We start from the raw sequence: 27,760 nt of genomic DNA, 5'->3' as shown, positions 1-27,760 counted from the left end.
GATCGGTATCGCGCGGAATGATTTCACGTAGCCGACGAGAGTGGACTTCCGGCGTGTCGGCACATCCGACACGCGAACCTGTTGATCTCCCGCTGCAAGGTGAGAATATTCGGAATTACAGGGCCGATAAAAGGGCTCCAAGCTGAACGAAATTAATGGTTTCGTTCGCGATTATTCAAACGCGTCGAAAGCAGCCGACTTTGTCGCTCCGTCTTAATAAAAGAAAGATCGTACCGATCATTTTCTAAGCTTTAACGTGATTAAGTGAAATAAAGTGGAAGGCGTACAGTTGAGTGGCAATCATTTCAGCCCGACTAAAAGGATTTATCGAGTCCTTCTTTTTCAGGAGTCTCATAATATTTTCATTGAATAAAGTAGAATAGTGGAAAAAAAAATTAATTTAAAAATATTAAAAATGTAAACACATAATTATTAAATAAAATGATGAAAATCTAGTCGTAACTTTATGGAGCAATTATCATTATATCTAAGACGTAACTAAATTATTATTAATTGCTAATCGATTTTTTTGGTCGAGATAGTTCTGATCGCGACATTTAAATTAAAGCAATCTATCTTTATCCAGTGATAATTCGAAGCTGCTTCATTTCCGTCTAACATTATCTCGATATGTGTTGACTAACGTGGAAAGAGTCGCCCAGATACCGAGATTATTATCAACGCGATTGGTTTTGCGCAAAGTGGTTCAAGGCCGACTCTCTGACGACGTCAGAGAAATAGAACCGGAGGAATTTGTGGATATATGCATTCTGGTAATGAATTTAATTGATACCAAAAATGAATTCCTTCTCGCCGTGTGTGGCGAGCAGGAATTCATAAATTATTTAGGAATTCTTAATTTTTTTATATTAATTAATAATGATTTATCTATCAAATAAATCATTTTGATTTATTTTATATCTATTTTTTTTCACATCATAAATTGTTTTTTCCTAAAATTTTTTTTATATTAATTATTAATGATTTATCTATCAAATAAATCAAAATAATTTATTTTGGTAGATAAATTATTAATAATTAATATAAAAACGAAATTGAAGAAAAAACAAATTATAATATAAAAAAATAGATATAAAATATATTGAAACAATTAAAAAGAAATATTAGTATTAAATAACCTAAGAAATATTTTTAAGAGAACTTACAATAATATCATATTATAGAAAAAGAAAATATATATACAAAATATCAAAAAATTTAATAATAAAAAATTAAATATAAGATATATATAAAGAGAACAAATATAGAATTTTTACGAAGATTTGAAGGCAGCGTTATTTAAGCGATACCGTCGCCCTTCCATTTAGAATAACCACCAATACGGCGCCGATATCGAGGCAACAGTTCCGTCGCACTCCCGTCACCGGGAAGCCACCCTCCAATCAAGCATCGACACCCCTTGCGCTTGCTCGAGGGGTGGTTTTCTCGGGACGCCGGCAGACGTCGCGACGTCCACATCGCTTCACCTCTTACCCTTTCCCCTCCTCCCCCCGCCACCCTGACAAGCCGGTGAACTCGAAGGCAACCCCCGGCGATGAGCCAGTCGTGAGCTTCGTGCCGTGGTTGTTGCTGGGGCGATGCGCCTGGCACATCGACCGACGTGCGCGTCCGCAGCAGCAGCAGCAAGTAGTGCATCGCGCGTCGCACTATCGCGTTCATTTCCCGTCGCCGCCGTCGTCGTCGTCGTCGTCATCCCCGTCATCGGTGCCGGACTCGCTGGAACGACGACGCTCGCACGCGAGCGCGTCGCCGCGGCCTCGAGATGAGAGACGTGAGTGCCTTCGATCGGTCCACCTCGAGATAAATTATAACGTCCCTCTGTAACGAGCTCAAAACTCTTATCCTTAAAAAACTTTAATTATTGAAATTAAATGGCTATCGTGAAATTATTGGAAAATTACGATTGTCCGAAACATTGTGACTTTACGTTCAACCTACTGTCATTGTAGGTAATTCCCGTTAATCTAAATGTCAAGATTCAAGACTAAAAGATTTGTTCCCTTGAAAAGCATTACATCATGCTGTTAATGACCTAGTCTAGAAGGTGAGATTATTCTACTCCTTAAAGACGTAATATCTGAACTATATTCAAAAGCTCAGAAATAAATTAAAACAAACACAGACTGAACAAAGTCTCAAGAAGATTTAAAGAACAATCTAATTCGTTAAACACTTGACATTTTGGCTCAATCGTTTATTGTCCTCGTTATCGTTCACCATCGATCCCGCCACTATTCTTCGGCGAAATCGCTGACGCGGTTCACTAAAAATTTGATAGGGTTAAGGGCGGTTCCTCGGCTCGGCCTCGGCCAAGAAGAAGAAGGCAGAGCCTGTGCACAACCTCCCTCTCTTTCTCTCTCGTAACACTTTTCAGCCCTCGACCTCGTGGCCGAGGATCGATCCCCGTGACGTGCTGCGTGAGCACACCCTCGTGTGGATGGGAAAAAAGGCGGCCGCTCGCGGTCGCGTTAATAACTAATAACGGCCGTATGCATGTTACACATATGTGTATAGTTGGCAGACGCCGACACGCGACGCCTTCCTTCCATCTCGCCTTTTTTCCAGAACGTCGCCGACGCTACTCGTACTTGCTTTACTCGTGCGAGCACGTGCCACGTGAACGTAATCGAGTGACTCGCCGAGAGAGCGAGCTCTAGCCTCCCGGGAATAGGGAGGAATTTCCAGCGGGATGGAAAATGTTCGGTGGATTATGTGCTAGAGACGATATTCCTCGTGTGTGTGCTGGAAATCATAAGAAACAACTTTTCCTTCGAAAAGTATTACAGTAAGGATAATTTTCGATCTTTTGTGGCCAATTCAGGAGAGAGTTCCCATTTAATAAATTCAAAGCATTCGAAAGAATATAAAAGGAGCTTTTTCATATCCGCTGATTGCAAATAAACTTTATCTTTGTACAATCTTGAAAAGAATAATTTGAATTGTTTTTGAATATTTAAAAAAAAAATGTGATATGTATAAATTCATTTTCGTATAGTTTTTATATTTTTTTTATCAAGGAATATTGTTTTGCTAACAATAAGACATACATATGCTCTTATACACCTTATAAAAAAGTTTAAATGCGCTACGAATAGCTTATAAGATCTTTAATATCTGCAAACTATATAGTTGCAAAGTAGCTAGTTTATTTGTTACTTGATGGAGTTGATGGAGTTCACCTCTTTCGACGAGAGAATAAGCTTGAGAGGCAAGGATCAATGATATTTTTTTATATGATAAAAAACTTAACAAAGAAAACAAGTTCTACGTCAATATTGGAAATATATTAGCTATGTAAATATTCTAATAAAAGAGAACAATTTTTCTTAATTAAACTTCATGGAACAGCTCGCTCTCTCAATGAATCATTCAAGTACCATAAACCGTAAAATATGTCGGCTAATATGTACTTTTGCATTAAAAATAATTCCAAACTTTATATTCCTGCATAAAATAAAATTTTGAAGTAAAAATTAATATTTGCAAACACACATACAAAATACGATATCGTCGACAACTTTATATTAGCCTATATAATTAGGAAAATCGTTCCGAAATTTTCCTCGAAGTCGGTGAGGAAGAAACTTTGCTTTAATAATTTAAAAGATATATGATTTGTATTTATGTACATATGTTTCATATTTGTGTGTGACAAGTGCAATAAACTTGTCAAAGCTGTCAGTTTTTTTTTTTTTTTACACTTGGTTTACACACACATATATAGTGTCGTTCTCTCATCTTGAAATGTATACATTAACGGCGCTCGGGTTGCGTTTATTGGACTGAATGTCGAGTTTACATGGCACACGTGGCACGCATAAACGCTACAAATGTAACTTGGACAGTTTCGAGCCTGTCCTGTTCGACTGTCCACAGTGAACGTCACGGGAAATTGGATTCGATTCCCATGGTATCCTCTCTCGCTTGGGATGAAATATGTTCGGTAGTGTGGGTGTGTGTGTGTGTGTTGCATGTTTCCATACAATTTTTAAAAATAACGTAATCTTTTCTCTCTGTCGCAATATATGTAAACATTTCGTTTCTTTATAGAAAAAGAATCGGTATAATAATAGTATGAAATTTTTCCTTTCTATTCCTTGCAAAGATAATAGAAATTAGTGATTGTAAATAATCTGTATGGTCTCCTAATTTGAAAAATAATAATTTAAAAAGATATTAACATATATTTAAATGATACTAATTTCTTAATAAATTCAGAATTTATAGATTGTTTTTTTAAGAAATATAAAACCTAAACAAATATCTAATCAAAGTTAGATGTACACAAAATATCTTGAACAGTACATAAATAGCTGACACAAATAAAAAATGCAATGTTTCCAAACTATTTAAAATCCTTAAAAAAAGATAAAATTTAAAACAGTGTGAAAAGATTTTCAATATCATTTTTATGATTCATATATGAGAGTAAAATACAATAAGAATAAATTTCAGTTTAATTAATCCAATTTCGAAATTATTATAGAAGATCATTAAAAACCCGCTTTTTATTCATTAAAACAGCATTTAACCGCAATAAAAAGGAAACAGGTTCGTTAAATTTGGATCAAAATCCTCTAGATTTACGCAAAATTGTTTTTTCTTTTTTTTGCTTTATGGTTGCCGCGGACTCCCCTTGTCGCTGATGAATTATCGCGCCATTTTTATCCTGCTTCCTGAAAGAATTCCTTCATCATCTTTCTTAGATCCGCAAAGGGTCGACAGCGTGTGACGCAAAAATAAGTCATTGTGGACGACGCCATCATTGATCGCATTGCTTATAAATGTCTCTCCCCGTATTATTAATAGATGGATTCGCCGGCCGTTTATACTCTCGATTATCAAATGTATCGTTCACTGGATTGCGCCGATAATTATGGATTTCTAATATGATTTTTAATATATCCTACATGCAAATTCACCGAAATTAATGTTATTAATATACAAGGATTGCATTCGGATTAATTATATTGTTGTCAAGCTCGCCGGTTCGATAAAACGGCATTAAAGAATTCCATGATCAAGTACGCAGAATGCTCGGCGCGAATTTTTTATATACACCGTGTCGCGAATGTTCGATCCGACTGTGGGCACTCGCGCGGCGAGAACTATGATAAATTCACTCTCGGTCGCGATATCGCGATATCGTGATCGAAATAAATTACACTATGTGCTTTTGGGGCTAAATGCATTTCAGGAGGAATTTACTTAGACCTGCGGACATACGTTTCGTTGAATATTCAACATTGCGACGTGCACCGCCACGCAATGCAGTGGCGATTCGCGTTGGCGTAAGAAATAAGACGGAATAAGGGGGATGAAAAGGGGGACGAGAAGTGAGCTCGCGTGAAAAGATGCCGACTATTTTCCCTAAGCAACTTGCTCTAAGCGTCGCTTTTTACGTGACATAAAGTGGGAAAAATAACGATTGCCATGTTGATAGAGAAAATTGCATTTAGCTAGAATGCCACTGGCACGTATAAATACTATTATTTGTCTAACAATTGTGTTGTAGCCTTGAAATTTCCAATCTGTTCTCTTAAATCTTGAAAAAAAAAAAAGCATAATTAGAGATCATTAGTTTAACAGCAAACCTGCATTTAGTTCAAATGTTCTAGGTTTTTTTTTATAAAAAATTGTTAGTTATTTAATCATGAATTATAACAAGTGTAATAATAAGTTAGATCGCGTCTGATTATTCTGTAATTATACAGATTTTATTTCTAGTCTTAAATTTATTATTGTTACATATTTATTATCATTAATTTATTTTCTTATTAAAACACCAGTTCAATTTACTTTACATTTATTCCTTTTATTTTTCAACGATTTACTAAATGTAACAATTAATAGAACGTATAAAAAAAAACAATTCAATTTAATTTTTTTTTAATTGTTTATTTTTAATTAATAAACAATTTTCTATGCCGTTTACATCTTGTAATTTTAAATCTAATTTTCTCGAGCCATAAGAATTTGGGGCAAATATGTCTCATTGATCTGACTGTCGAGATAACAGACCGACGAGAAAAAAATTCAATTAACACACAAATCGACGAAAAAAGTCGAGGTGTATCGAAACATATTCATAAGCCGCCACGCAAAGGCAATTTATTTCCGCGAAGCAGAAACTCGCTCTTGCCCCGCATCATTTCGAGATACCAATCTCGGTTCGTGACCAATTCGCTTTTCACACTTCATCGAGCTCGTTATTTGACCCCCGGAATCTCGCCCGGCCAGCCGAGAGAGAAAAATTGACACTCTCTTTCTCTAACGAGATAAATATATGTAGTTTAAACACTCGTTCAAATAATATACTCAAAAAAAAAAATTATTAGATTATAACATTTTTTTATGAATGACAAATTAGTTTTTCGTTAAACATACACGAATCGAGAAAAGACACTGGTGACAGATCATCCCTCGACCGGTGCCCTTGAGGGGATCGCGTTCGTGACTGAATTAGCACGCACATGTGCACACGCGGCTATTGCTTTTGCACGAAACACGGGTAAGGTTGAGCGGGGGTTTAGATTCGCTTCCTCGCTAGCTCGTTCGTGCAATGCACAATCGCGCGATGTCGGGATGATTGGGTTCGATAGGACGACCTGGTGTATTTATAGACGTACGTATGCACAATACTAGCCATCGGGCGTCGCGCGCAATTTGCACATATTAAACCGATCACATGTTTCGGTCGGGTTAATCTGTAAATTCTGCCCCGATTAAAATCTCCGATGCACTATTCAATTGCCCCTGAGAATCGTATGTTGTAATAGTATCAATTGGATTAATAGAATTATTATATTTTGTCATCCGACGAGATGAAAAAAAGAGGAAGAAGTTTAAGGATTAAAAAATTATTACGCAAAGATATTCATTATTTATAACATTATTAATATTAATAAATATTAATACTAATAAGTATTAATAATTATTAATATTAATAATCGTATAAATATTTCGAAAATTAATAAATCTAAGTAAAAAATAAAAAATAAATCTGTAAATGTACATAATATAAAATTCATTGATGTTTAAATTTCAAATTATACATATTACGTTACCTTGATACCATTGTGTGCGAGTAATAATTTTAGAACGCGATTTATGATGCCTGTTAAACAAACAATTTCTCGCCGACTATTCTTGAACAACGATATCGGTCAGTGTCATTTCCCGTTGCAACGTCGGTCGCGACCGCGAATCGCAATATTTCACACGGTATGTCCGACTTAACTCGCAGAGTATTATGCACTCGCAGAGTATTATGCACCGACGTAGGACTCAGGTGTCCGGAGGGGTGCATCCTGCGCGATCGCTGCGCGTCGAGCGTTCCGGTTTCCGCGCGGAAATTTCCGCGTGGAAAATTCATGTCGTTCCACATCGGAGGCCGCGCTCGCCGCCCCCTCACTCCCTTCCGGCCTTTCCTTCCGTCGAATGCAATATCCGCCGAATGGCGTCTGAAATTACCCCCTTCGACGTGCATGCTCGAGTGTTACGTTTAATATTGGAGAGAGAACCGTGGAATACTTGCGGGAAGAATGCACGACTCGCAGTTTTTAATTAAATCCGATTTTTAACTCATCTTTCACGCGATATTTTTTCGACCTTATTTTTCCAAAGCACAAAGATATTTTCATTGAAAAAAGGTGTTTATATATAATAAACATTAATTAAAAATATAAATCTCTGTAGGAAATTTCTTAATAATTACTTATTATATATGTATATGTAAAAATTATAAAAATATTGTATTTATATATAATAATAATATATGCATCAAGATCTCAACATTTTTGATAAGTTAAAAGTTCAATGAGAAATTTAAAAGTCCAGTGGGACAGTTATATAATTATCTTTTTTAATATAATACTTCAAGAAAATTAATTAGAATTCATCTGAAAATTTAATCTTTCCTCGGTTTTCTAGATTAACCGCTTCAAAATTCTAAAAAATTAAATTACGTTGTATTGCACTAAGCTTAATAATAATCTTTCTTACTCCATGCGCTTTAAAAAACATTTCGCCTTAAATACTTTATTTGAATTCTCCCGGCTTAATCACGCACTTCTCAGATACAGTCGGCGTGCATTGAGTCTGTGTTTCATGCTGTAATTAAATCTGCGCAACCTTAATGCCCGCAGTAGTTAACAGTATCCGATCGGCTCCTTTATCGGGGAACGATGCCTATGAACGAGAATTATTTTTAGAATAACCGGTATATACGGTCAATAGAGCCGATGACGGCAGTTCGGTTCGATATGACGCGGTGGAGGGCGGATAAAAAATCGTTAATTGACTCGAACAAATTCCAGACTCTCGGCCGCAGAGTTACCGCAGACTTCAACGCGCTTTATCCCTCGTACCGCTCAATAAATGCGACGATGAAGTTTTTGGGGAAAAGGACGTTTTTTCTTAAAAATGCGCGATATATATATATAATATATGCAGATATATATATTATGCCTTTTTATAAATTATTTAAGCAGAACAATATATATGTGTATTTTAATATTTTAAATTATCGGAGATGGATTAGCGACATTTTTATGGCATGCAAGTATAATAATATGAATTAATTTCTGCATTAACGCTCGAAGAAATAAAAATAATAAAAATGGTAAAAGATTTTGTGGTTAAATAGCTGAGGAATTTCAATGGAATTTGGAGAATTTCATGAATACATGGTAAAAAAAAAAAAATGGCAAACTTCAGAGAGAGACAAAGTCTGTAGTTTTTTTTGCAGACGCATTGTCTGAATTTTCAGACACACTTCAATTCTCAAACAAACTCTTCCGAAAAATGACTCTGATGATTAAGACGGATTGTCTAAAATTTCTTTCAGCCATCTGAAAATTCGGACAAAAATGTGTCTAAATTTTTTGAAAATTTTTTACAGTATTGTATGAGCCTTTGACTTTCCTTTAACAAGGAGAATTCCGCGATCGCATACCCCTCTGGAATATTCTCTGAGAATCGATGTCCTTATTTCGCTCCGTCGCCTACGACATGCTCTTGAAAAAGCCGGAGAGAATCGTGCGAGGATTAACTGCAATCACAACGCCGGCGATTGTGACGTGACTGGAATGTAATGCAATTACATTCGAGAGCGTACGCGAACTTGAGATTCCGGAGCCGCACCGCAATTCACGTTCCGTTCTCCGTGTGCCGCGCCTTTTCATCGCTACAATGCGGCGTAATAAATAAATCTTTGTGTATACCGTGAACGCATTTAACGAGCCACCGAAATATGTGTGTGAAAGTATACAGATATAGAATAATAAATATACGGCTATTCTTTACAAAATTCAAAGTCTATTTCCACTAACAAAGAAAAATGTTAGCGTGCACGTGTTTAAAAGTAAATTTATGACATTCGTATAATGACTTCGTTTATAGAATAAATTTCTGTCAAATTATTATTTAATTAAACCTTTTTTTATTCCGTCTATTAATTTTTATATTCCCCGAGAGATTAAAAGACGAAAAAGGAGAGACGGTTGTGTGTCATGTTATTCTCGCGAATCGCGTTAAATGGGTTAATTTTATTCTAGTGTGTCGGAGAGATGTAACTTCATTTTTTCGTCGAGATTTGCATTTCTTTGAATACGCCCAACGGATACGTCTCTCGATCTGCATAAAAAGCGCGCGCTCGGCGAAAATTTCTCTCTCTTTTGTCAACATTATAAACGGCCGAGATGTAAATTTTTACGATTTATCGACGAGGTGGGCGACGTCGTCGGACGTCTTCTGCGCGCTGCCGCGTATAATCGATATACATATCGTATATTTTGTGGCCGCGGGAAAAGGATACACCGCTGAAAAATCGACCTTTCATGTCTTCCGCACGCGCGCCCGCGGCTGGGTAACTTTTCAAAGGATATAAAATGACAATCAAAATGTATCGCGTCACCTTTCACCTTTTATCGGGGCACTTAGTTATCATTGGCCGCGCCGTCCGAAAATTATCCCATCCCGCGGCGACAGTATCTCGATAAATTCGTCCCACACGCCGCCCGAATTCTAAACGCGCGCGTCTCGCATAACGCAAGTTATATGTACCAACCGTATATATGATGTGTTATATAATAGTGAGAGAATCATCGTTCCAATTTTAACCGCCTTGTCTTGAACACGCGATTTTTAGTTTAGAATGTTTAATTTTCAGGAAACACCTACTGTTGTATACGAGCCTATATAGATTTCTTTAACAGATTTTTTTTATAGATTTATTTTATATTTTTTTGTTTCAGCAAGACACGTATTTTCTTTTTACTTCGATAAATTAAATAATATATGTAATGTACAAATGTTTGTTTGTTTTTTTTTAGTTTAAATTTCATGTAACTCTATTTCTTTGTATTTATCTTAATTTTGATTTCTTATTTAAATTTTAATAAAAGTTTTTAATTTTATATTTTATATATATATATATGCGTATTTATGTATGTGATAGTTATATCTTTTTAAATTATTTCATTAATTTATCTTAAAAATAATAAAATCGCTTCTTGCTATTATCTCGCTCCTCTATTAAACACAATTTTCATATAGTGCATTAACATTTCGAAATTCTATCTCAAAAACAAGGAAATCTGGTTCGTTTTGGCATCATCATCAAGCTAACGCGCGACGAACCTCTCCATTTAACGCTTATTATAACTATTCTGCTTTAATGCAAGCTGTTACGGGAACATGTACGTGTACTATAACCCGAGTATAGTGGCAGAGTTATAGCGGTCGCGTCGGGCAGGGGATGGAGTAAAGGGGAGGAGGAGGAGGAGGGTGTATGTCGACTGAATGAAGTCGGCTTCAGGTGTTCAGCCGCAGTATTGATCGGTCCACCCTCGTATATGACGGGACACACGACACACAACCATCACACACATCCCCAAAGCCACCCACCGCCCTCCGCTTCTCTAGCGCGACCCCCCGCCCGCCTCCCCGACCTCTCGCCCCGTCCCTCAGGAATGTCCGCCGGGGGCGACTTCCAACCCCGTCCTCCCCCGGCCCCGAGCGGCGAACGGAGCCCCTTTCTCAGTGTCAAGGTTGAATCGAGCCGTTTCGCGATAGGCGAAACGATTGTTGGCGAGGGTGAAGAATTAGGGAATACATTGTGTGACACGAAAGATTAAGCCTGTCGAAGAAGACTGCGACCCTTTCTTCCTCTTTTTTTTTTTTTTTTTTTAGGAGATGTCTCTATCTCGAGGTCTCGTTGTACAAATGGCAGTGGAGGGAGGAATGACAGGGATTTAATTCCGAAGCAAATGGGGCTATTCAGTAATCTTATCACCCCTGTTTCTAAATGTAATACTGATAGTTATGAAATATATGATAATTTTATTCTCAGAAAGCTACTATAATAATTATAAAATTACAATAAGTTGGTTATTTTAATTAAAATATTATATAACGCTGCTATCGCATTTTGTATACAAATAATGTAAATTAAAAGTAATATAAAAAGTAGTGCAAAGTTGTATGTGTTTCGAGATACTTTATAATACAATTAGTAATTAATCTAATTTTCTGAATAATAAATTCTATTTTTTTTTGTCACACAAATTAATATGATAATTCCATTAAAATAACAAAAATAATTCTAATATTTTATTTAAACTTTTATATATTGCTTAATATATATTTGCAGAAGTCAATCTTACGAATTAACTTCAACACACTCAAGTTTTACCTAAATCATGATAACAATTTATTTCATTTTTTAAGATAATTTCTCTACTTGATATCTATTGAGACAAATATATTTTGACATTAATTTATTTATTTTAAATATTGGAAGACTTTTCCACAAAATTTTTCAAAAAATGTTTGAATATTGAGTAAAGCATTCAGGTTGTCTGGCCTATTATCAGTGATAATCTCTGAGGCCAACTTCTTCCGGCGATAAAGGAAGACTTCCTGAAACCATTAAGAACGTTAGAGCGGGTTTGTCCCAGAAAATGATGCCATTACGCGACGGCAGGTCTCACGTTAAAGATGCTATCTAGAAGCGCTAGACGGTCACGACAAGGAAGTTTCCCCCTTACGATGGATTTAATTGTCTCGTTATTCCCGTCTCTTGTAGGAATCGATAACATAATCGGTTCGCGTCACGGCAAGCCCGATGATAATAGTGGAAAAAACACGATCGATCGCGGTGTAAAAATAAATCGCGAATATTCGTGTACTACTTCGTGGACATACGACTGGCAATCGTCCGGAAAACATTCAAGTAAATGTCCTCAAGATGTCTAAAAAAAGATTCTGATCATATCGATGTCTTTTAAATAAGACATTTTTAATTATAAATTTTTTTATGCATCAAAAATTTTGGCGTTTGAAGTTTTACCCACACACAGAAAAATACATACTATATGCAAGTAAATATTATTTGTTTCAAGTATTTCAAAAGTTCATATATCCGCAAATCTATCATAAGTTCATCATAAGCATCAAATTTATTCAAAATATATTCTGAATCCTAATAAATTTAATACTTCAATCAAGAATATTAAATTATATAATTGAAAGAAATACATTAAATTTTTCTGATCTAATAAATTTTCTTACATTAAATTAACCATATCTGACTTTTCTTCGATAAAATTTTATAATATTCTTCAAAAGAAAATATTTACTTGTTTTGAGTACATGATAATGAGTATTTCTAAAATTTGTGACAAGTCTATTTTAAGACTATTATTAAGAAAATATTCTTTGTTAAAGATAACTGTTACTTAAAAGAAGTAAAGTAAACTGAGTAATCATTTTACTTAGCAATAGAATAATATTTTTCTGTGTGCAGACATTCATATCCGCAAAATTTAAAATAATTTCTAGATTCATGATTAATTGTACATAGCAATATAGGTGTTTGATCCCTACTTTATTAATTTATAATTTCGCTCTGTTATATCATTATTATTATGATTAATTAATTATTAGAACTCTAACAAGAAATTATCATGAAAACAATTATTGCTTTAGGATATTTAAATGTATATATGGGAAAAAATCCGCAGAAAATTATACTAACAATAAAAGTGCGAACAGTATGTTGATTTTTCAAAAGTAAATTTCTATAGGAGTTGGTCTTGCAATTTTTATATTTGACATATAAATTCGGCGAGAAACTCGCGCGTTTTCGCTTGGCAAAGAACGGCTTCCGCGAGGAAGACTTTCGTAATAAAATTTTCAGTCGCTAATGTGGCATTTGAATGTCGAGGTGATTTCTTTGCCAACACGAAAATGTCTTCCGGTATCATTCCTGAAATTCAGGCCGCGACTTTTACGTTTAAGTCTCATCGAGCATTCGAGTCAGGAATTGCCATGCTTAATCTTATAATATATTAATGTAAAGGCATGTAAAATTACTTGTCTCGGAGTTTAGAGAATCATCGATTACTTTCGAACACAGTTGTTTTACTCTACAATAAAACGACTCTATTGAAAAGATTCTCTATTCAATAATTTTATATTTGCAATTTTTTTTCGGTATCATTAATTCCTATAAAAAATTGTATTCTTTTGTATCTCTTATTTTGATATAAATCTCACAAATTTAAAAACTGCAAAAACTTATTTCCACACAAAATTATATACTCTAACAATAAGAGCAAATACAGTAAATTAAATAAGATAAGCTTTTTCCATTAAATTAATTCAATAAAACCAAAATATAAAATTTATTGTGTAAAATATTTTTAAAAACTATTTCCGAATAAAACCATCTAATTAAAAGATATCCATTACTTAATGATTTTCGTACAACTTAAAGTCTTAGTGTTATCAATTCTCCATGTCTTCTATTCCCTTTAAACTTTTTTAAAGTCCTCCCCTCCCATTACGTTTCTCCTTTAATTTCCCGCACGATTAATTAATAATCGGAATCGCGCGTTGGTTGACAGGTGTGACCGAAGGAGGACCGATCGCCAGCCGAGGAGGCATGGCTAGCAGCACGGAGGACTACGGTTCCGAGCTGCAGGAGCTGCAGTGGGGTGGCGGCGGTACCACCACCGGAAGCGGTGCCGCGCACTTCCTGCGCGGCGGCGGCGGCGGTTCTCACTACCTGCGAAGCGGCACCGGCGGCTGCTACGAGGCCGAGGACCTCGAGTCGTCCAGCACTGCCGGCCGTCATCATGGCGGTCAGCATCGCGGCTATTACAGTCCACCCGGCACCAGCTACACCATCGTCGAGAGGCCGCCGAGCGCGCCCCATCATCACTCGTCGCACGCCACCCCTTACAGATCCCACCGGGGTCACGGAACCGCCGGTGGAGGAGGCGGAGGCGGCGGCGTCGGCGGCGGCACTGGTGCCATCTCCCCGGAACAGGTGCTCAGGTAAGATACCCCCGGATAAATAGGCTCTCGTGATCGAAACCAATTTTCATGGCGTATCGAAATTGAATTACGCCAGTGATTTTCAAGCTTACAATAAGTTTTATGTGTATTTAGCACGATGCAGTGCTCTCGCATTTTGAGGTGTGCAATCGATTTTCTGGAATTATAGCGTAAATATTTTCTTAATTTTCTCTCTCTCTCTCTTTGAATCTCTTTTATATAAATATTTTTGCTTGGAAATAGTTGTTGATTTTAATAGTTTATATAAGGTTTGATTTTAATAGTTTATATAAGGTTTGATTTAAATAGTTTATATAAATTATACGATATCTCTATGATTTTATAGATTTGTAGTAACAAAAATATTTAATATCATAGATTTTAATCTAAGTTTGTAGAGGTCTTTATAAACGAAAAAAAATACATAATATTGAGAATAAATGAAGATAATAAATTTTATATAATTTTAAATTATTTTCTTTATATAATAAAAATATGTTTCGTAATTAGCTGTATATAAATGTAAGAGTGAAATATATCAATTTAATTTCATAGTTGTCAAATAAAAAATTTCAATTTTATATTTACTTTTTTATCTAAAAAACTTAACGTCGAATAAATTAACAACGAATAAATTCGTTGATACCACGAATTTTCGTTTATCCAAGTCATCGATGACATGTATATATGAATTAAATAATCAATATGAATTAAATAATGAAAAATAATATCAATTCTTGATCCCTCGCAGATTGTTCGGCAACAGCGTCTCGGAACGGCGTCAGGGCGATCGTAGATCTCCGGCGTCCAGCCCGGCGAGCGTGACAGCCGCACGTGGCACGCCGACCATCTCTGGCGGCTCGCAGCAACAGCAGCAGCAATCGCAACAGTCGCAGCAGCAGCAGCAGCAACAGCAGCAAACCAACACCGGGAATCCGCCCACGTCGCCGATCGCGCAGCCGCTCAGCCTTCAGGAGCTCACCGTAAGGACAATCACCATGACGAGAGATCCGCCGGACTCTCACCATGGCTTTGGCATCTGCGTGAAGGGTGGCAAGGACGCAGGTGAGATCCGAAGTACCTTCAGGCTACCCCCGTCGCCGTACTTCGTGCCTCGAGAACGAGGTACTTTCTCTATCCCAGCAGCGGTTTAAACTCTCTATTCTCATTAGTTCTCTCGGCACTTTACTCAGATTTTTTTTAAGTCAAGTCAAGCCTCACGTTTCAAGCCGTCGCGTACGTACATCGAATGCTGCTGTTATGCTCCGTACGAGTCGTCTGGTTGTCCCGCCGCGGTTCCTCGGGTCGTCTAACTGTAAATAAGTCGGGGACTTGGGTTTCTTCTTAAGATTGCTTCTCGTTCCGCTTCGGCACATGTTCGTTTTAAGCAAAATCGCGGAAATTTAACCGATCGAAAATATTTGCCGCCATATATTCGAATTTACATCCTTTTCGCGCGATAAATTATACGATATCTCTATAATTTTATAAATCTGTTTTGAGTAACAAAAATGTTTAATATCATAGATTTTAATCTAGTTCTATAGAGGTCTTTATAAACGAAAAAGAATGAATTATATTTACATCGAGCATTGGTAATAATAAAAATTTATAATGTTTGACATCTCCGTGAGAAAAGATATTACATACTTTTTTGATGTCATAAATCTGTCATTTTAATCCTTCACGTTAGTATTTCCGTTACTATATATAAAGGTTGTGTATCTTTTTAGATAAGAAAAAAATTACGATTCCATTCAGCGGTGATATGAAAAAACTACGATACCGTACAATCCAAAAATAGAATAAAAATCAACGGTCTGTCAAATGATAATCCGGCTATTAATTTAATTATTAGATCCTATATTTCCTTTCTTTCATATTAAATATTTGAGAGATATTAAAATTCCGCAAATCGAGCGGTACGCCAGATGACTCGCTTGTCACATATCGCTGGCAACTTGTATATTTGATTACTGTTTCTTTTTCGAGCTAAGTGCCTAAGTCACCTCGGTTGGCACCCATATCGTGTCTCAACATCTTGTGCTTGTACGTGCTTCAGCATAAATTGGCGAACCGTCCTTGTCCTCGCGACGGAATATAATTAGCGTAAAAATGTTATCTTGTCGTTCCTATTATTCGCGATAGCGTACTTAAATAATAAAACGATATAAATATATTTATAGCATTTACATATCTAAATTTGTTAAATACATTATCTCTCTCTCTTTCAGAGAAACATATACATAAATTATACTATCATGATTATTTTTATATTTAATTACATATAGAAAAATAATTTTATTTATTTATTTTGTGTTATTTCGCGTTGTTTCTCTAAACATTTGAACTTTTTACACAAATAAACTGTCCTAAATATTCATCCGTATTACTCGCAAATCCGATAATACATGCAAATTCTGATAAAAATTTATACGATTGATTAAGATCTACGATAAAAAATGGGTTTTCTCGTCGCGAGGACGATACTCGAAAGCAGAGGAAAACATTTTCACGATCGTTAAGCATCGTTTTCCGCCGTAGTGACAATTGTTTGCACGCAAACTCGGTAGAAAAGGAACGAGCGCGTTTTGCACAGATTCCTCCTATTTCCTTATTTTTTTCCCCTTCCTTTGCAGAGATGGAACTCCGGTCGGTTTGCCGTTCGATGGTCGATGTGATAACGAGCTATCGACCTATCGAAACGTGATTGCGCCGGAAATCCGACGACCGGAGTTCTTCGTTTCATCTAATCTTTCTGGAAAATTCAATTGCCGAAAAAATAAAAATTTTGCATATTGAGATTAACAATTGTTCTTTATCATTGTAATTTATCAATTAATTCTTTTTTATCCTATATCTTTCTATGTCTCATACATAATTTAAAAAAATATAATATAATAATAATAGAGAAAGATATAATTAACTTTTATAAAAAAAGAACAAAATATTTTAAATTGTAATAACAAAATTTAAAAATTAAAAAAGTTATTAAAGCGTTAAAATTGTCATTTTTGCGAAAAATGAGAAAAAAGTCGTTAGTTTGACTAAATGCGTTTAGTTGGTTATCATTTCTTTAGTTGAAATATTTAAATATCTAATTTAAATACAATGTGTGTGTATTTAACTTAAATACTAAAATATTTCAACTAAACAAATGATAACCGACTAAACGCATTTAGTTAAATTAACGACTTTTTTCTCAGCCTACAAAAACGACTCATTTTTTCGACCGTATATTTTTTTAAATATATTCTCTCTAAAATTTTAATATTTTAGTTTTCTAGAAAGATTTCTCAATTGATAAATGACAAGGGTCTGCGTGAGGCAAAAATGCACGCGAGAGTGCCGCCTTAAATCGTTAAAATAACAAAAGCGACAAGATCCGGTTTCACGTTTTACAGCCTTTTAATCCTCGCAGTTTTTCAAAAATAAATCAAACTGTCACACACACATATACACACGCACACACAAAATGCAATGGTCTAAAAATATTAAACTAGTTTATATATACGCGTTCCTTTTAATTATCTGCAAAAAAATATTTTTCAATATTAAAAATAATATTTATATTTATCACTCTATCGCAAACTTACATAATATACATATTAAAAATATATATTTTTTAATTATTTTTACCTTTTGAAAAAAGAATTTAATGGAATTAAAAAAATATCAAGTTATAAAGAAAAGCAGAATAAAATTCAATAAATCTGCAACTCTATCCGTTATACTAATGTTACCGGCGAGACTGTGAGTGTTAAATCTCATGCTTAATCACGCACGCAATGTTGCACAGATGCGCGCTGCGAAATCATCGCTTGACAAGCTTCATCATCGAGCGTGAAACCACAAATCCGAAAAGGCGGCTCTCAAGAGAGAGAGAGAAAGAGCGTTTTTGCCTCTCGCGTATACTAAAATCGCGATACTAAAATTTGTTTCAGACGATGCTGAAATTCCCAGAGTCTTTTGTTCTTATCATCAATTTCTTTTTTTCACACTATTGAGTTTTATCGTTTCAAGTGTAAAGATCTCTATCGGCAAAATTTTAGATATTATATATAATAACAGCTATAACAACTATTTTCTTCGACAAATTTATCTAGAATTTAGCGTAGCTTTATTTATAGAAGTTGTTAAAATTAATTTTGGAGTTAATTTAATTCACAAAACATTGCTTTGCTCTAAATATGCATAATTAGCGCAAATATTATATATATATAAAATTAGATACTCCCGAATAATTTATATTCAGGCATTTATTACCATTTATGTTATTATTAATAACAATGTAAATATTATGACTAAAATGCTCAGTGAACTAGCGCAAGCTCTATAATTCGAGTCTAATCAAATTAGTTCCGCAATAACGCTTTGTGAAAAGCTTATTGAATTCGATGCGAGTCTTCTGGGAATTTCGCCATCGTCCGCGACCGAACAGCTGAGATCGAGAATAAGCCAACTTGCGTTGTGTCATTCTTATTTTCTGTTTCGCTGTACCAGAAGCGCAGTCAGGTAATTCAAGGAGAGAAAGGAGGGTTTATAACGCATCGCACTACACGAGTATCTGTCAGAAAGCTACTTCCTCTTTCTAGACGTCTCTCTGGCACAACATTCGTTGCATGAGTGTACAATGTATGCGCATTGTGTATAAGTGCGTAGAGAAGAGCTTAATCGTTTGTATTAGTCACAAAGCTCTGCGTAGAACGCAGTGTCAGAAATAGAGATATATCAACTTTTTAAATTAAACTAGCGCAAGCTCTATAATTCGAGTCTAATCAAATTAGTTCCGCAATAACGCTTTGTGAAAAGCTTATTGAATTCGATGCGAGTCTTCTGGGAATTTCGCCATCGTCCGCGACCGAACAGCTGAGATCGAGAATAAGCCAACTTGCGTTGTGTCATTCTTATTTTCTGTTTCGCTGTACCAGAAGCGCAGTCAGGTAATTCAAGGAGAGAAAGGAGGGTTTATAACGCATCGCACTACACGAGTATCTGTCAGAAAGCTACTTCCTCTTTCTAGACGTCTCTCTGGCACAACATTCGTTGCATGAGTGTACAATGTATGCGCATTGTGTATAAGTGCGTAGAGAAGAGCTTAATCGTTTGTATTAGTCACAAAGCTCTGCGTAGAACGCAGTGTCAGAAATAGAGATATATCAACTTTTTAAATTAAAAAAAAAAATATGTAACTAGATTAAATAACATTTTTTTCTGCAGTTTTTGAATTTGAATATAATCTCATGTACTATTTTTTCTAAAAATAATTTTTCTTTGCAGTGTTTTTTTTTTTTTGGTCTTTTCTATGCGAAAATTTAAATCAAGATTTAATCACCGAGGTATTTGAGATCAAAAATTAAGAGAAAATATTCCAATTCCTAAAAAAAACTCGTCAAAATTTTCCGTCAATTTTTAGAGATATTTGTTGATATGAAAAGTAACTATACACGAACTGCTTTCATCTCGACATTAAATTTGCTCTCTCATCCTGCAAAAAAATTATGTCAATTTTGACGATTTTGATGAAGATGATAATTTGCATATAAATACATAATAAACGAGAAACGCATGAACTGCATAAATGCAGTACGAGCGTGCTATTCGATGTATCATCACATTTCCTAGCTCTTTCGCTTCGACACAAATTATATTATTACACACATACACATTACGTTGCACTGTATAGTAAAGCCAGGAGCACACCTTCAAAAACTTTAAATGATCGCGAGAATTCAAGAGAGTATTAGAACTTGAAAATTGGTAGATTAAACCTCGCCGGAGAAACTTCTTCAAAAAGAGCTTTTGCGACATATTATTTTAATATAGTTTGAGTTAAAACCATATTATAAAGAAAGCTCTCATTTTCGAGTAAATTTCCCAAATCCTATTTCACCTGGCTGGAGAAATTTCAGGTTATTTCGGATAATATCGAAATTGAGTTTGGAGAGATAAATCCTCGAGATTTGACTACCAAATAAATCTCGTCCAAATAGTTTGAGAAGCGTGAAAAAATATTTCTCTATATTTTTGCAATATTTATCAAATATAGATCGAAAAAGTAATTATGAATTATTAGCGAATAGCTACAACAAACTACACTTTTGCACATTTTTCACTTGATTTTTTTTACGTGGTTATCGAATAAATATATTATATATATATATATGCGCGGTATATATATTATAATATTTAAGAATTATATATTATATATTTCCCCTAATTAGCTGTAAAACAAAATAAATGCTAAACCATAGTTCTAATATTAACAATGTTATCACAGAGTTTCTAATTATTTTGTTAAGAAAATTATTTTGCTAAGAAAATATATCCAGACTAGTATATTCCAGATTAGCAGCTGCAAAAACTCGGAATCGATCGAACTCGACAAAAAAATCTCGCTTTTATTTTATTCCATAAAAGCATTTCTTTATTTAATCGTTTATGGATTTTATTGTCCTAGCGCGCGGATGTAGTTCAAAAATTCATGGAAAATCTACTTCGGCTTACATCAGTCGTTATCGATTATCACTTCTCCATTTTTTTGGAATAAAGCACATATATAAAACACACAACACACACACACACACACATATATATATATATATATACATAAACATATGCATATATACATATAAAATACATAGATTGTAAGTGCATAACGTAAACATAATGCACATCATGCAATGCAATTAACGTTTTCTCTTCGAAAGATTTATGTGCATGTTTTTCTCTCTCTGTCAAGCGAATACACGTATACACACGTGCATCGTGACACACAGAGACGCACACCGTTTTTCATATTCTCACTTCACTCTGATGCATCCGCGTACTTTTTTCTTCTTTCTCTTATTTTCACAATATTTCTACCCATGGCGTTTATCGTATCCGCTTCAACAAGTATATCGGGGAAGTTTGCCAACTTTTCCAGAAAGTCAACTCTCTTACAAAATAATCAACAGGTCCCTCGGTATCATATATTGCCAGATGCATCATCTTCTATTTTAATAAAAACAATATTCTATCGCTTATATCGAGAGAAATTATGTTTGTATACAAAAAGAAATTTTCATATCAATATAATTTTATACAGATTTAAAATATAATCTTGCTACACATTCAAAAATATCTTATACTTTTTGCCGCAATAATTTAATTATTTATTATAATTCAGATAAAAAATTATATTTTTTTCAATTTTTCGAGAAATTTTACCTCTTAATAAATGATTTTTTATAAAAACGATTTTCTCAAAATCAAAGACACTCTGTCACATCAAAATATTATTTGCACATTGTCGGAGATACCCTGAAATTTTTTTCATTAAAATAGAAAATCCCTTTCATGTTAGCTCTCAATTTATCCGCGAGATTTGCTCGGGCGATTTGTCGCGTCATGGGTGGAAGATTTTAATTGGCACCGATCGCCGGAATAGCGGCGAGACAGCTTACCGGCCTGATGGAAAGTCTGCCAACTGTTCTCAGGGGTGGGTGTCTACATTTCGAGGGTGGAGGAGGGTTCGGTGGCCGAGCGAGCTGGACTCAGGCCAGGAGACACTATCTTGGAGGTTAACGGCACACCCTTCCGCGCGGTCACCCACGAGGAGGCCCTCAAAGTAAGTCTACAACTTTTATTTTTTCACCACCATCCTTTTCAATCAACTTCCTGGATCATCTATCTTTCCCCCACTCATCCCACACCATCCCCCCTTTACATGGCTCGTTATCTACTAATTCTGGCAGTTTCGTTAACGTCCGCTGCTTTTGAAGCCTTTGTTAATTCGAAGAGACACGAACGAGAAGATAATGAAATTCGAGATAATGAGATTGTGATGTATTGTTATCTTTCATAATTCCCTTTTTTTCTCTCCCGTCTATTCAATCTTTATCTGCCCTAAATTATACACTCTCCCTAAAATGTATTGTTAAATATTGAAAATTATGAATTTACAACAAATGTGAGTTTTTTTTTTAGAAAATAGATATGGTCTCTATTTTAGTTTCTTAATTCTCACAATATATGTATTGCAAATTTGATTTCCGAATTAATAATATTATTTCAAATATCAAAAGTGTCTTAATTCTTGAAATGTATAATTTACTGTTTAATAAATAATTCCACTTCAAACACAAATTTTAATTAACTCGAAAAACAGAATAAATTTTAGAAAGTTTGTTTCTCAATCGTCACATTTACAACATTTACAATATGTGATAAGTAAAGCAATTTTGCTGGAATAAAGAGAGAGACAAAAATGAGCAATTGCAGCCGTTCCAATTAAGGGATTCCAAGCCCGGTTTTCCAAGTAATCGCGCGAATGCAGTTTGTATTTATGACCGACCTTAAGAACCACCTCATCGATCCTCGTTCTAAGTCCGGCTCTCAACCGGATTAGAGGAACTAGGGAGAAACGTCAAGCATCCTTAAATTCATATGCAAATGATCGGAAAACGAACCTCAAAATCAACCGTTTCTTATTATTTCTTTTTCCATCATCAGTACTTTTCAATCCTTTCATTATCCTCTTGAGATTTATTCATTTTTGTGACGCCTATTCTTTATCGTCGTTAATTGACGGAAAAAAAGATAATTACACATCAAAAAACTTTAGTGAAGTCTTTAAACTAATAATCAATCTTGAATTTTATTTTAAGTTTTAATTTTTATACACAAAATGCTTTTATTTATCCAGTAAAAGTGTTAAAGAGACGCGATTTTTTTTCAAGTACTCTATACGTTTTGTGTGAAATATTTGCGATTTTTCAAGTTTCAACGTGAATCGTTGCAAACCTTTTCATACTGGAGTACCGTCGAAGAACACCCTTTGATCATAGGGTAAACGGCTCAAAGGAATATCATTGTTATAACCCGGTAAAACGCTCGACGTTCATAAGTGGCAAACACTAAGCGTATATATTCGTGCATATAAAGTTAAGCGTCTCTTTCTCTCTCTCGTGCTAATGTAGATGAGAAGATTAAAGAAGTGAGAAATATTTCACATAATCCTCTAAATTAAAAATTGAGTTTAAATTTTAAAACGCTAGAGCTAATTTTTGAAAAATTAAACTTCAAAATCGAGAAAGTTTTCAATCTCAAATAATACCATATCAATTTCGAGTTAAATTTATAGATGAAACGATGAGCAATTTTACACTATATAAAAATATCGAAGAAACGCAAGAATTAAAGTTAAAATTTTATTAAAATGTTCCTGTAAATTCATCTTAAGACAAAATTCAAAATTTGGAAATTTTTAACGAGACACTACATTGAACCTTTTAATATTGCTGGAAAATCTCTGCTTCGATGAATCTCATATTTATTTTGATTGACTAAATACTGACACCCATTATTCTCGGCAGTCTTTGTTTTAAGTTTTAAGCTACAGCGGGAACAACGGAACCATTTACACTAGAGAGATTACTCGCGGTAATTCCTTCTCCTCCAATGACTCGCCTTGTAACAGTTCTCTTCAAATTCATCGTGCAATGATTGTTGTGCATTTGCACTCGCCTGTATCAAGCATTGGAAACGAGATAATTCGCCTTTTCGAGATTTTCAATTTACAAGATTTCATTTCAATTAATAAAATTTAACTTTATTTAATTTTTGTATTATTTATTTATCCATTTTATTAATTTTTATTTCTAAAGAAATTGTATACTGGACATCAACTATAAGACATAGAGGAATTTTTATTTTGCAGTTATATAAAAATTAATTTTGTGAAAATAATATCAATTTTATAAAAATGTTTGTAAAAAATGTCAGAGCTCTAAAAATATAAGGTGTAGCAAGAATTTTAAATTATTTTTATTTAATATATTCTTATATATTAATAATAATTTTTATTTATATCTTACTAAATATTTTTAAATTCAATTCTAGTTAATTCTCCTGTTTACATAAAGCTTTGGATTTTGTCTTATTGTTTGCGCGGTGCGATTTTTCATGTACGCGGTGGAAATCGATCGACACACGCATAGAACGAAAGCCAGGATATAGGTCGAGCTCTAAAGACTTAGGCCGAAGATATTCCGGAAAAATTGCTATTACGGGAGGGTGAGCGAATAGGTCGTCGTGATCTATATCCATTCCTGTGATTACCCTTCCTCACATTTTTCTACGATTCATTTCCACAGAGTTCAATCGATCGGCTGTATACCCTCGGTTGTGATAGAAACTTTATATGTCACTTCAAAATATTTAGCAAGTTCGCGTTTCTAATCTCTTCCTCTCTTTCCCCTTCTACTCTGTAACTTATTCCGCGTGACATACGTCTATGTGCTATTTATCGAATTTTCAATATTATGACTCTATCATTATCATAATTTCTAAAAAAGAAAAACTCTTATTCAATTATTATATCAGATCATATTCATGGTTATTTTCTTTAAATGAAATAATAAAGATATTATATAAATTCACGCCAAAATTTTTAAGAAATATTGTACAAATATTAAAATAATAAAAATATATATGAAGTTTCTTAATCTATAATATTTCGGAAACAGATTTTCTTGGGCTTCATTAATTATTCAAAATTTATTAGACAAATATTATATATATATATATCTGTGAAACTTTAGTATTTTTCTCGTTTAGTATTTTTCAAAAATAAAATAGCGCGCAATCAAATGGATTAATGGATTATTTTTCTTTTATGCTGTCAGCGTCACATCTTTATCGGTATTTTATTGATTCAAGTTCGATTGCATCAATTTCGCGAAATTCGATAAATATTTTCCAAAATGTCTGCGTCATCTTTTATCCAATGAAATATTTCACGCTTTCGTGACAGCTAAAATTCGAAGATTGATTCAGATTTAAAGCATATTTTCTCTGCAATTTCTCTTGAATAATATTTACTTACAGTTCATAGTCAGTCTCGTATATTATGTTTATTTTCCGTAAACTTAACTTTCCGATTTCATTTGCGGAAGCGAAACGCGGTCCTTTCGAGGTATCGATCAACAGGATCAAATTACTGTCATGAGAGACTGTAAAGGATAACGATGGCGGCAAGACTCGTTATCTCGTAATGGCTCGTCGAGATGCTTGCAAGCAGACGCGTGCTAAACAAACAACATATTCGAGGGAGGCTGTCATTTTTTTTTCCGCCCCTTTTACTCCTTCAAACCGCGACGACAATGACGACGACATTGACGACGACGACGTAGCGGCGCCAGGCGTCCCGGCGCCCTCCGGCCAACTCCCCCGTCTCGTTTATTCTCTTTACATAATACGCGAAGCTTCCGTCAATGCTACTGCTGCTGCTCCTCTTCAAAAAGGAAAAGAATAGCCGATAACTGAATGCTATTTACTTGCCCCAAAATTTTCAATTATGCGGAATCTTGTTAAAATGAGAGAGAGAGTTTGTATATTATATATGCACGTGACTCTATCAATTAATATAAATTTTCCTTTTTTAAAATTCTAAAAGTGACCTCCACATTTAATAAACTTCCAAATCGTACAACTCTTTAAAATTGACCGACGATATTGGATGCTGTTAGTCGATATAAAAGGAAAATAAAAAATTACATTTATAACAAAAGTTAAATCGAAGAGAGATAAAAGATTACGAATTTAAATTGTTAGTAAAAAGATAATATTTTAAGATATTTTTCTTGTCATCAAATATAAGAAGAAAAAACTTTTGCAGACTTTGTCGATAAAAGCTTAGGTACTCTAAAACGTCAGAAACTATAACTTTTATAACTCATCATTGACTACGTGAGGAGACATGCAATCGGGGTCGATTCGGCTGACCCAGAAAGCGCAGATCTTGTTGGAGAAAACGATCAGAGATAGCATCATAACTTCCGGACCGATCATATGTAGATTATTGCTAGCTGAAAATATAATCGTACGAGAACGTCGGAAATAGCGGGTGTCAAACCCTGAGCACGACAACGATAGTTTCTGAGCCTGTCTCATCGAACGGTTTCTATTTTTTTTTCTCAAATTATTTAATCATTCCGGTCACGGCTGGAGATAAATGTCGATCACGGAATCGCCGAACGATTCATCTATATGTTTTCTCGATAGAAGTTTATCTAATATTAATTTCTCTCGTATATACCTAATATATAACGCCGTGATAAGAGACTATCGCGAATCAGATTGATATGAAACTTCCAAATTACAGAGATCCTTAAAATTAATCGTCAATATTAAATGCTATTAGTCGATATAAAAAAAAACTAAAAAATTACATTTATAACAAAATTTAAATCAAAGAGAGATAAAGAATCACGAATTTAAATTGTTGGTAAAAAATGATTAAAAGTATAAGAAGCTATAAATTAATTTATATTCTTCAAATTAATCGAGACATTAATTATCTATTAATTATTATTAATGTAGATAAAAATTAAAAATATTTTTTATAAGTAAAAAGAAAACTGTCTGAATAAAAAATTAAGACATTAGAAAAATATTTATATATTAAGGAATTCATATACTAATTAAGAAAAATAAGTAAAAATTTAAGACATCGAGACAAAGAAAAATTCACAAATTAATAATATAAAATTTTTAATAAAATAAACTAGACTATTCCGAGTTTAAAACTCGACGAGAAAGATCTGATTTTAGAATAATTAATAAAATTCTATAAGAGAGACAAACAGAATTTTGGGAATTCCATTCAGACCGTCTTTCGTATGTAAAGTAGCGTATCTAATTTACATAACAATACAAAGAGCACACTAAACTGGATAGTGAGACAGACGGAGACAGTTTACGACATTTCCAGAAACGCATCCATCGGATCAGGTTACGAGCATATTTACGAAATGCGAACCCGCCATCGTCGCGGAAATAAAATGACATTTTTATATTTCCTCGACATCTAACGTTGTATAACTATGAACGGAAAATAACGACTTTTCCTCATGGAAAATTCTCCGCGTGTTCGCGCGAGAGACGCGCTTCGCGACGAGATGTTGCGAGAGACTTCACATCTTCCGAACCGCGAGAGATCCTAAAGGACGTGATCCGAGCTGGGTCAAGGATAGGGTAGGATATGACGTCACAGGCTCTATCCAGAAGGATCGATATCTTCCTGGCTGCCGAGTGGCGTCATCGAAACGCGCTGTGTTTTCTCGTTAATATTATTTATTTCATTGGTATAAACAAGGCCCATTTTAAAAATTCTATCACTCCCTCGCTTTTCATCAACCCTCTCACTCCATATTTTTGTAAGAAACCGACCGTAAAAAATGTCAAACTTTTTTTGAAAATAACATAACATTGTAGTAAAAAATATTTCATATTAAGTGTTGAGTAAAATAAAAAATATCTTGCAAAGTTTTAAAAATCATTTAATACAATTTTTAAATTTTAATAACTTCAAAACTCAAAATTTAAATATTTAAATATTAAATTTTATAAT

The 27,760-nt window shown here is 34.4% G+C and overlaps 1 protein-coding gene across 4 annotated transcripts in view; it reads left to right on the top strand.

The window, feature by feature from the left end:
• Window positions 1-1,590: 1,590 nt before the first annotated feature.
• The window catches only part of LOC115241637 (whirlin), a 69,475-nt gene continuing 43,305 nt past the window's right edge, over window positions 1,591-27,760 (top strand). For all 4 annotated transcript variants that reach the window (XM_029817506.1, XM_029817497.1, XM_029817489.1 and 1 more), the window contains exons 1-4: window positions 1,591-1,792; window positions 13,932-14,364; window positions 15,116-15,489; window positions 21,846-21,976. In XM_029817506.1, coding sequence (XP_029673366.1) covers window positions 13,970-14,364; window positions 15,116-15,489; window positions 21,846-21,976 — 900 coding nt within the window. In that variant the 5' untranslated portion in view covers window positions 1,591-1,792; window positions 13,932-13,969. The remainder of the gene's footprint in view (window positions 1,793-13,931; window positions 14,365-15,115; window positions 15,490-21,845; window positions 21,977-27,760) is intronic.

This window comes from Formica exsecta, unplaced genomic scaffold, assembly GCF_003651465.1.
Source record: "Formica exsecta isolate Colony F162 unplaced genomic scaffold, ASM365146v1 scaffold120, whole genome shotgun sequence".
Lineage (NCBI taxonomy): Eukaryota > Metazoa > Arthropoda > Insecta > Hymenoptera > Formicidae > Formica > Formica exsecta.
The sequence above is the reverse complement of the archived record's forward strand: the minus strand, read 5'-3'. Positions and strand labels throughout refer to the sequence as shown.